This window comes from Leptinotarsa decemlineata, unplaced genomic scaffold (genome assembly GCF_025532065.1).
Source record: "Leptinotarsa decemlineata unplaced genomic scaffold, Ldec_3_MD MMD2_tig00026354_RagTag_RagTag, whole genome shotgun sequence".
Lineage (NCBI taxonomy): Eukaryota > Metazoa > Arthropoda > Insecta > Coleoptera > Chrysomelidae > Leptinotarsa > Leptinotarsa decemlineata.
In genome coordinates, this window is record NW_027412702.1 from 7,369,993 (window position 1) to 7,382,272 (window position 12,280).

Sequence of the window (12,280 nt, forward strand, 5' to 3'; positions counted from 1 at the left end):
GTAACAATGAAATAAGATCTGAAATGAGTGAATAGAGTATCTTGATGAGATTTAAAAAAATATTAAAAGACAAGATGAATCACATTTCATTTAGGATGGAAAATGGATAGGCTGGTTGAAAAACTCTCTCAGTATTTAACGTATTCAAGTAACACTTTATTGTGAGATTTTCACTGAACACTTTACAAAACTGCAACAGATTTTTCAGCGTGTGCATATATACACGCCTAAAGACCTAAAGTATAGTGAATGAAGCACGTGCTGACGTTTTGTGAACTGTTCAGTGAAAATCTCACAAAGAAGTGCTAGGTTAGGTTAGATCAAAAGTAAGTGGGCCTATTCGACCTCCACCGCAACCCGCAAGCGCTTATTGTGGCTCACACCTATTCAAACTCTACCAAATAAACCCAGTTTCTTGGCATATCCGATTAGTTTGCATGGTAATTGATCTTTCAGGTCAGATGGTAGAAGTCTGGTTTTACCAAACTCTGAAAACCTGATTCGGTCCGCAGCGATGCAGGCACAACGTACGTGGTCTGCCGTTTCATCATTTACCACACATAGGCGACACAAACTGTCTTCCCACAGTTCGAATCTCTGCATATGATGATTCAGATGACAGTGACCTGTAAGGAGGTTTGTTAGACATCGTAGTTCATCCCTATTGTAGTCCAACAACTGTTTGGTTTCATGCTTCGAAGGGCGAATGATCGCCTTGGAGTGAGCCAATCCTGGAAGATTTTGCCAGAGGTCTTTAAATCTTCTTACCATCCAGGTGTTCAATGTTTGTTTCGCAAAACCTAATGAAGGTTCTGGCCCGATGAAGTTTCTTGCAGAACTCTTCTTTGCGAGAGAGTCAGCAGCCTGATTGCCTTTCAGGCCGGTGTGACCAGGAATCCAGATCAGAGACAATTTGGTTAAGTCTTCCTATTGGTGAGAGTCGTTTGTGGCAATTTGGTACCAACTTAGATATTGCTCGGTAGGAACCAAGAGCTTCCAACGCAGCTTGACTGTCCGAGAACATTTTTATTGACTTGTATGTGAGGTTTGATTCTACCAATCTCTCCGCACACAATTCAATAGCATAGATTTCCGCTTGAGATACAGTCGCGTAGGTTCCTAGGCAGGTTGATACCTCTGTCCTGGATCTGGAACTGAAAAGAACCTACACCAGAGCATGAAGGTGCAGTGTTCCTTGAATAGACTAATTTTAAAGAAATGGGAACCTATACCAAACACGTTCACAGGTAAAATAAAAAACAATGCAGGAAAAATACTGATAGATAACGAGTGTGTTCGATGTAAATGAAAACAAGAATTCGCGGACACAACACTCAAAAAACGAAGCAAACCGCGAACACGTGTTTCTGTCTTATTGACATTATCAGGGGGCGAAGCAAAGTCAAACTATCATACAGACTCAATAACACCTTTTTTATATTCCGGACACGGATGTCACGTAGGTAGCCATAGCTGTCTACGTGGATATGTCCCAAAATAACAACTTCTAAACAGGAACTCAGTTCAAGTATTTGAATTCCAGATAGTTGCCGAAATGAATAAGACCGGAAACTTTTCACCATGAAATAAAAGTACTTATAAAACAAATTTTGCCAGCGGTGATACATTACTACTAATATATTCAGAAAAACGGATAGAAACTAATTTTCTCGATTGTTCAAACAATAGATAACTGTTGCGGCTTGCGTACAGATTTATCGTACGGAGAAATCATTTTTCTCCGAATTGGAAAGCGCGACTCCTCTTAACGAAATCGTAAAATAATAGGAAAAATAGCTTTTAATGTTTCGCAGCATATGAGTAAACGCGTATAATATGTCGTATGGTGCCATAAAATGTCCATTATACATGGATCTGGGCATAAAGATACAATGTATTTCTATAGAAAATTAAATTTTACGACATTATTTAGTTGTATTTATTTACTGACATAAATTTCAATCAAAGAGGGTCGTTTGCGTTCGATACGAATGCTTATATCAGTCAGCAATGGTTAATGGACGTTTTCGAGAAAAAAATGCACCTCGTATACAACATTAATGCGCCTTCATGACCATTCGCCTGTTCAAAATCGCGATAATCGATGACCTTCTGGTACATTAACGAGAAGAGGTGCAAACTATTCTACAGACGAATTTATATATTTTCAAAGTTTATTGTACGGTTATTGTTTACAGTCAAATCGTTCGCTGGACTTCTCAACTTGAGGTTGACATGTGGGAGTGTTTATCAATTGGTTATCTTCGAAGTTTATTCATAACTGGTTCGAAATGTATTATCCCCCTCCTGCCCCAATGTTTAATGCGAATTTATTAATGTGACTCGATATGGCGCACAGGTTATGTTTTTTGAATTCCGATTGTACATAAGTGATCATCAAGCAGACATACTTACTGTCTGCCAAGATAAGGAGGGCCAGCAAAGAAAAATTGGAAACCGTAAGAGATACAGGGTTGCTTCACATAAAGTAAGATACTTGAAGACTGGCTCTAAATCAAATTATCTAAAATAACAATTAGTTCAGGCCAGTCTGAGCTCACCTAAACTGTAGGTTAATGAACTGACACCTATCAAAAAACAACTACTTTCCTGTCTAATACCACGAAGGGCATTGGATTATGTCCGACAGGTGTCAGTGCAGGATTCTTCACAGAAGTGATTTCTGCATATGCTGTTGGCGATACAACTGCCGGACTCGATTTTCAATTATTGGAACGGGCACACTTGCAGACCGGTTTCGGGTTATTTGGTCCCTCGTCAGTGCAAAGTAGTGTCGGTCGATCATCAACATGACGTCTATGATTTCCCATTATTAAAAATCGAATTCCTTTCAGAGTATCATTTCTCGAACAAGGCTGAAGCGAACGACAAACAACATATTTATCATCCAGGAACTAACCAACCACATATCCGAATGGCCCAATCCCTCGTGTAAGGAAAAACATCTTCACATAAGTAGAGGGGAATACTAGAAGACTGGCTGTGAATCAAATTACCTGGAAACACAATTCATTCAGGCCAGTCTTCAGACTGGAGATATTCGACAAGAACCAAAATTCGATAATTTCGTATTTATTTTTCGTATTTCAATCAAATTTGTGCTGCTGGTCCTTCTCCAAAAAACGCTGAGTTATTCTGGAGGGGATGACGAAGAGCCTGTAGATTATTCCAGATAGAATAGAAGTAGAGAAAATTCCAGAAAGTTATGGTTATTAAAAGTTTTGCCAAAAGCGCCGAATCGTCAGTTTAATCCAGACGTTAGCGAGTGCAATAAGGATGAAAACTTCAAGTGAACCTGTGAAAAAAGTAATTTTGAAGTAAGAGTACTAGTGTGCTTGAGTTGTATTTCCAGCCCATAATATTACCAAGGACAAGCAAGCACTGTTCTTTTCTAAAAACTAAATACAATAATCTCCGAATTATGTGATGGAATTGGCTACTTGACACTGGATAAAAAGCGTTTAGATTATCAAGGTACACATTTCCGCTAGCTGCATCGATTACGATAGTCTTTTCAGTTCCAAATTGGATACCAATATGTCTTGGCACAATATTTCGAACTAGCACATCACCTTTTATGCATAATCTGAAGCTTGTTGAATATATCCATGAAATATCTACCCACCTGATTAGATACATCGCAAATCACTAGCAATTTTTGATAGCATGGAACAGCACAGGAAGGGCTTTTTGTTCTTCTGTGCCTATCTTCATCAAGAGTTTTCGACTTTCAGCCCACTTGATTCAGAATTGATAATTTTTGAGAACAGATCAAGACAAAATCGTTGATGAGTTACGGTTGCACCGTTTTGTGTTTCCGAGAGGTTTGAAGAAATTTTACCGAACTACAACAGCAACTTCAGGAAGCCACAGGTGTGGGAGTTTCAATTGAAATTATTAGAAAGAAACTCCGTATTAGGGGTTTGAGCAGCAGATATTGTTCTTTAATCATATGAATTGACCTCACATCAGATGAACATTGAACTCGGTTTCTGAGAGCTCCAGGAAAATACAGAGAAATAATTTTAATGTTTCGTTTTACAATTAAATTAGCATTTCAGCACGATTTGAAGCTCACATAATGGCGTAAAACAGCAACAGTGATTACTTTTTTCTAAATCTAAGCAAATGATTTTGTATTGTCGGTAATAAAAATTGCTGTGTTATTTTTTCCTGCCAATAAAAGTTTATTGGTTGTTTCGTGAATATATAAATAAAACATAATGCATCTTGTGATTTCATGTAAGTTGGTTTGGTTGTGTGTTTTGTTGCAAAGCAAAACTTCGTAGAAAAACATGTTTGTCATGAACAAAAATTGTGGCTAGATGTTTAAAATAATTTCCAATATTTGTGATGCTCATTACCTTTCTGAATGGTATTTTTTATCTTTCTTCCAAGAAATTATGAAAAAGTCTATTATAAATAAGTTTTAATATTTTTTGTGTCATTGGAAATATTTCATTCGGCAACTGTTCCGGTGATTTTTTCTTGAATTTCCTCAATTATCAAACCACTATACTATTATATAAAATTTCCTTAAATGATAATGACTGCAGCAACTTCTCAGATAAGATTATGAGTTGCACATAAGTTTATAAAAAGTGATTGTTAAATCTGTAGAACTCACCATTCAGAGGGCTGGGCTCCAGCGGAGGAGGGCTTGAGGTTTCAGTCTTTATTCCTTGAGAATATGGGAGGATATTTGCCGGAAAAATCCCCTAAAACAATACCAAATTTCAAGGCGAATAAATGTCCATATTGTTACTACATATTTCCATTCCAGGAGTGTAAATCACAAAGCCACTACCCAAAAATTCAACTTTACATGTATTCTGTCTTTACTGGAAATCAAGTAGTAAAACATAGTAACGTTCAACAGAAAATAGTATTTCAGTAATATAATTCAATAACATTTCTATTAAAGAACTGATTCTCAGATACACGATCAGATATTACATTCAATCTTCAGTCTCGTTGTAGTAAATTCCTGCTATCCACTCAACATTCCTAACATTATCATTCACTGCTTTATCTAGTCGAGTTCTATCCCAATTAACTACGTGAGCAATTAATTCTTCAATTATATTCATTTAGAATTACAAAAAACCCACTGAACAAATTAGTTTATCCAATTGATATCTTGTTCCTATAGGCGGGTAAGTGATAAAACTAGAATAATATAGCCTTTGCTCGAAGTGGAGCGATAAATTTCATAAAGAAACTTAGAAAACTCATCGAGTCGTTGTAATTATGCAAATAGCAATTGTTTTATGTAAACAATAATTATAACAGAATAAAATTACGAAAAAAACAAACTGTTAATACAAAACTATGGCAGCCTGAAATTAAGAGATCCACCGATATGAGGCAATTGTTCCGATTCTTCAAAATTAAGATTTCTCCCATAATTACCGGTAACTGTTAATTTTGGCCGTGCATTTCCAAGTTATTGTATAAAGTTCTAATTATTTTACACTTATTTTAATGACATGAAAAAAAATGTGAGAATAAGGTGAAGCACTATTACTCGATTTGAATAGCAATTAAAAAGTGTGGAATTCAGATAAAAATCTTGATGTAGTTGCCAAGTTTTCACCATATTTTGTTGTAATTATGTGAGAATAATTCTAATGGAAATCGGAGAACCAGTATTCGCTGAATCACTCCGCCTAATATTAAAATTGAGTTATTACAGGAAATGTTAACAATAAAATCAAATTACAAGATAATATTAATTTCTTTATTCTTGATGATTAATGAGTCATTTGCATATTTTAAGGTTGGAGATTGTACAGAAAGAATTTTTTTGCAGTTTAAATCAAATTACCAGATTAACAAACTGCTGATCAGTTTGGACTATATCTCAATGGTGCTGCTGTATTCAGCAAAATAGACCTCAATGATGTTTGAAATTGGCTACTTTTTCAACACACGTTGGTATGTTCAGATATAAACGTCTTAGCTTTGGTGTGAATGCTGCAGCTGAAATCTTCCAAAATATCATTCGTCAAACTCTAATAAACATTAAAGGAGTGTTGAATGTCAGTGATGACATTTTAATTTTTGGAAAGAATCAACAGGATCACGATGATACTTTTAACAAAGTTTTCCAACGTTTGAATGAATCTGGTTTGACAGTCAATAAAGCGAAATGTCTATTAAATCAAAAAAATAAAGTTTTTTTGGATACGTATTTTATCATGAAGGAATTGAACCAGATCCAGCAAAAGTAGCAGCGTTCAAAAACTTAAAAGCCCCGAAAAATGCATCTGAAGTAAGAAGTCTTTTGGGTATGATCAATTATGTTGGGAGATTCATTCCGAATTTAGCAAGTACCACCAAACATTTGCGAACATTGATCTTGAAAAATACATGTTGGACGTGGACCAAGAAACATCAAGATACATTTGAATTCTTGAAAAGTCAGCTGAGTGAAGAATGTCATCTTGCATATTTTGATATTCACAAAGAAATTCACTTGTACGTCGACGCTGGTCCTTGTGGAGTAGGAGCTATCATCGCACAAGGAGATAATGAAAATCCTGAAATTGTTGCATACGCCAGCAGATCACTATCTCAAACAGAGGAGCGATATAGTCGAATTGAGAAAGAAATGGTTGCCATAACTTGGGCAATTGAACATTTCAGAATCGTCGATCAGTATTCTCAGCCAGAATAAAAAGACTGTGTCTTAGAGAGCCCGTACACGAGCCACATTTTGCGGTCGGATCGACCACACAATTGCAGTTGCGTTCCAGCGAACTCAAGCCGTCCATAAGAAATACTGTACTACACGTAGACGGGCGTTCACAAAAGGCAAAACGGACGTCTGCAGTCAACTTGCTGCTGATCTCCGCCGAGATGTCATCGGGGCATCCGCCGTACAGTAACCACAAACTTGCAGTCGTACTCAACCGCGTACACCGTGGTGTACTTTTTCTCATATTGGTCTCACAGCATTCAATTTTTGATGTCAGTTGCCTCAACTGCAAATGCGGTTTATATGACCGCAAGTCGACCACAAAAATGTGGTTGGGCAACCGCGAAGTGCAGCCAACGTGACCACAATGTTGTTGCCTCAACTGCAAATATGTGGTCTGTGTACGGCCGGGCTTAGGATTCAGCAATACCAGTTCAGAGTGAAACATCAAAAAGGTATAAATAATCCGTCTGATTACATGTCTAGACATCCATTACCAGTAGAACATACTACATCTGAACCTGCAGAGTATATAAACTTCATCCTTCAAAACTCACTTCCAAAGGCGATTTCTCTTGAAGAAGTAACAGAATTTTCAAAAAGAGACCAAGAATTCCAACATATATTTGAGGCTCTGAAGAACACTGATGAAAATTTGTGAAATACCAGTTTCTTAAAACTTAAAAAAGTTAGATATGGGTTGACTTCTGCAAATGGAACAATTCTGAGGAACACAAAATTGGTCATCCCAGAAACTCTTCGCAAACAGGTTATCCAGCTAGCTCATAAAGGTCATAAAGACGAAATATTACACACCATATATAACTGCAAAAAATACGTACATACTCAAAGCCTGAATCTACAGAATAGGATTGTTGATGAGACTAGACTAGACTAGAATAAAGGTTTTCTGTTTGTATCAGATATTGCTGCCGGTTCCTTTATTGCAGTTGATATAGTTTAAGTATATGTAGATAACCTAATAACCTTTATTCCGTGGTTTGTTAGAATGAATGCTCCCAAAAAACTATTAGAGCTCGCGCAATAAAAAAAAAACCATAAAAATCTAAAAAAGTCTGGAAATAATACCAAGGTTCAATAACAGACCATCATCGTTTTAATCATTACAATATTACTCTTCCGAAATGGTGTCAATCGATTGATACATCACAAGTTGAAAAAACGCATATCCACTAAGCTACCGTTGATTTTACGTGTCCCTCAAGTGACCTCCTTCCTGAAAGAAATATCTTGGATTAAACAAAAATCTACTCACCCGCCCACTAAGTGCATTCTTCTGTTCTTGTATCCTATCTTCACTAATCTTATTTCTAATAGCTTCTAGCTCTGCGCTACTGTATGGAAAATCTGGCGATTGCGACGTGGACATGTTCATGCCTACCCCATTGGTGTAGGGTTGGGTTTTTTTCCCGAGGTTCAGGGGAGTACTTTGGGTATTAACCGGGGGCGAGTGAGGTAATCTTTGACTAGATTGCTGGTGGGTCATCGGTAAGTTGGAAATGTTGATGGGTTTTGAAGTTAGATCATTGGATTTGGGCGAGAGCGGGGTGGAGGGGGGTGTAGGGGGTTGCGTAGGTGGCGTGCCTTCCTTTTTGATGGCAGGATTGAGGGTGAGGTTGTCGAAAATTTTACCTGCAAAAAAGAGTACACTGTTAGAAATTCGTTTTCATTGCTCGAGAAAAACAAACAAAATGAAGAAATGCAAGTATAGATGAGTATATCGGATTCGTGTTGTAATAGTACCCTCCTGTAAAGCGGTACAATAACTAGTAGGTACTGCTTAGCATGATAAATTATGGGAAAGAAAGTTTTTGGCTTTCTACTACTCCATCTGATACAAAAAAATGGATTAGAGAATCTTCCAAAGAAAGGAAGGAAGTAATCAATTGGAAAATAAGTAACGCTATACATGGATGTGTAGATCATGTAAAGAAGTAACTTTCAGACACAAACTGAAAGAAAGTCCTCCTGAAACAGCTACTTTCATATAAACATTGAATTACACGAAAGAAAAAAAATCTTTCGAAGCAAATACTTCTATATGAACACTGAATTATACAGAAGATACTTTTCTCTATTCAGTTTGTATATCAAACATTTGTTGAGGAATAAGAATCAGATATCATTCACACGAGTTCTACTTGTATTTTTGTATCAGATGGAGTAGTAGAAAGCCAAAAACTTTCTTTCCCAAAAATTAATCACTCCTAAAAATATAACCCTTTCAATTCAGAGAAATTATGATAATAATAATGATAGTGACTTCTCATTGCCCAGTATGGCACATTAAAAGTCTTTCAATGGATCAAGATTGAGATCTTTTCACATATTTGCCCTTATATTGAAATGACTGATTTTGCAATATCAGTAAACAAAAATGCATTTAAAAATACACTCAAGATTCGTCACCTTGTAGAAACTATTAATAAATTTTGACTCACCACGTGTTTATGCAATATTTGATGTCATTTATGTCTCTGTCTCACGGTGTGGCATATGATGATATTATTTTATTTTAATGTATCATTACTTTACGCACCGATTTGGACTATACTTTGCTTATTTCGTAAATGAGAAATGGTTTTGTTAGAAATTATTGAATCAATGGTAAATCCATTGTTGAAACCATATCCCAAAAAATTGTTACTTTACAGTGAAAGGTACAGAGAAAGATAGAGGACGAATCCGTGTCAGTGGTCGATGTCAAAGCTTTATAACGAACTGCCTTCGGGAGTCTCATCATCGGTATTCGTGGATTGAGTCTTATGTTGATCACATAGATGACGTCTTCGTGAGACGTCATCTATGGACGTAAGACGTCAGTATTCAATTCCTGTTTTACTGTTTTATGTGGAATCCAACAATTCGACATTGACAATTTCTTTTCGATATGCAAGAAAAACCACAATCAACCGTGAACAACACATAATTATTAAAGTTATGAGTATTGATTTCCTCATCATTATGAATCGATTAAAAATTACTCAATTGCATAAATGTCTATTGAAATGTATTTAAATTACTCCTTGGAATCGTTTTACAGTTATTACCGTATAAATTTCAAAAGAAAGGACAAGTAATATGTGCCTTGTATTTTGCACGATTGAAAATGGGAAATGTATTTTAGATTTCTCGAAATGATATTGAAAAATATTTCAAATATGATTTTTTTTTCTCAAACGGAATGGTGACACCTTCCAAAATCACCTGTCGCATATGGAACTGATCAACTATAAAAAATATGTATTTTTTTACGGTCATCGTATATTTAAATTTATCAGTTGAAAAAGACAATGCATCTCTTCTAAAGTTAAAACTATACCCTTCCAATTTCATGTAATTATACGCACATCTGCTAGAAAATAAAAACTCCCTTCGACAAGAACGTATCGATTAAAAATTGGAGAATCTGCCGTACAAAAAGTAAAAAAAAACGCCTCGAAACCGAAAATAACTAATTTATCATTTATTCAAAACAGAAAACAAATGAATTTCCAGAGCCAGCTTGATTAAATGAAGGATAGTGCGAGCGAGATGGGGAAATAAAAGACCCGCCGGTCGAACGAAGAAGTGAAATCAAGTAGTCCTGTCGAGCACAGTCTAAATGAAACAAATAAAAGAAACCGGAGAGAGAACATAATGATCTAGAGAGGGACAAAGAAATGAAAATGATTAATATTCAAAAGAAGAATATATACAATACATTGAAACAGGGTTAAAAAAATTATATGGCCTGAATGCATGTGCGATACATAAGCGCGCCGTTATACATTTAGGAGGGTTATCAAGTGATTCCGATGACGGAAGTTGGACATTATACTTAGATCACAGTGTTCTTGATCTTCAGTTAGTTATGAACATTAAACATGTGAATTTTGTGGATGAAGTTGTTAAATACATCATGGGCTGATGTCCCTCCAAATTGCTAACTTAATGAAATCACTGCGATACGATTTTAGAGCGAGTGTGATGATGGCACATATGAGGCACATAGAAATTTTCTCATCTTTAAATGACGATTATATTGACGGTAAACATATTCAATTCGTAGAAAAATTCTATATTAGCTTCATGTCAGCATATTGTGTTCTGAGAACAGTTAGGAGCATACTAAGCCTGGATAAAAATAGTCCAAAATGTATTTCATAAAAGCCAGTATTATTTTCAGCCAAGTGAAAAACTAACCTCAACAAAGAAAAGGGCGATTGTTTGGCATCTTCAACAATAATAAGGGAACAACAGTTCCATCTGGAATATCCAAATTTGAATTGAATTTAGTTTTTTTCAATTCCTTGATTGTTTATTCAAGATCATTATTTAGTGAAGTTTGAAATATTACCTTCAAAATCATGTATGTAAACTCTGCATGCAAACTCATTTATATTCATTTGCCTAACTTGAAGATGAATTTCTTGGAAAGTTGAGTCTCATCTTCAAATTGAACCACTTTCTCAAAACTAATACTACACTTTTCTATTTTTGGCAGTGTTGTATTTTTTCGAATGTAAGCCATATTTTTTCATGGGCATCTGAAAACAAATAGAGCCAACAAAAAACTCCGGTGATTCTGTTCCGGTGAGTTAGATTGAGTTACACTTCATCTTTCTACGTGATGCAAATTCGATTCATAAAGTATTTAAGTACCACTTTGTGAGATTTTCACTGTATAGTTTACAATAGCTTTTTCAGGCATGATCATACTAATTGTAAAATATCTTCTCTACAACTTGTTCTTCGACCTTTTTATTCCTGAGACAGGACACTTTTGCTCACTTAAGTGCTCAGCTGATTCTGTATCTGAATCACCCTGCCGTGGTCTTCTGAATTGATAAAATGATTTTCTGAGAGCAGACCCATATCGTAAATTTTTGCCAACAGAAATACAAATCATCCTTTAGAAATAACTAAGGGTTTGTCGATGGCTTTTATAGGTCATTGAAATATTGCATTGTAATTTCAACAATATAACCTTTTTTTAAGTTTGACTTCCTGTTCTGGTAAAAATTTAATGAAAATTTTTGTTAGAGTATCCGTCTGGTAGGTAATATGTGTGAACGCCAATGAAGTATTCAAGTTTTGAAATTTTTAAATTAATGAATATAGTTGATTATGTATAGTTGTATGAAAAGAATGAACTTTATTCAAATATGGTAAACTATACTCTCCTATAATTATAACTTTTTCATCGGCCGATAAAAAGTTTAAGGAAATTTTCATAATTATACTTTTAACCCTTTAAAGGGTTCCTCATTAATATACTTCGAATTTTGTGTATGGGCTTATCGGAGATTTTATATGGTAGTACATTAATTTTGATGATATAGCACATTTTTTGATGATTTGGTGTATTTTTGAGACGGGAGGAATTTAAAAACGTAAATAAGGACTTTGAACACGTTGATGGAATTCGAGGTTTTGTTCTCGGCTCGACTTCTTATTTCATAGAATTAAAGTGGTTATGGATGCTTCAATCAAACCATTGTTCGATGAATGATTCAATTATTTGTCCGACTCTGTACATAAAAGCCCATACTGCTT

The 12,280-nt window shown here is 35.5% G+C and overlaps 1 protein-coding gene across 2 annotated transcripts in view; it reads right to left on the bottom strand.

Moving 5' to 3' along the window:
• Nucleotides 1-12,280, bottom strand: part of LOC111502679 (zinc finger protein castor homolog 1) — a 108,105-nt gene that overhangs the window by 31,544 nt on the left and 64,281 nt on the right. For both annotated transcript variants that reach the window (XM_023156812.2, XM_023156811.2), the window contains exons 4-5: nucleotides 7,998-8,374; nucleotides 4,649-4,739 (exon numbers count right to left, since the gene is read on the bottom strand). In XM_023156812.2, coding sequence (XP_023012580.1) covers nucleotides 4,649-4,739; nucleotides 7,998-8,374 — 468 coding nt within the window. The remainder of the gene's footprint in view (nucleotides 1-4,648; nucleotides 4,740-7,997; nucleotides 8,375-12,280) is intronic.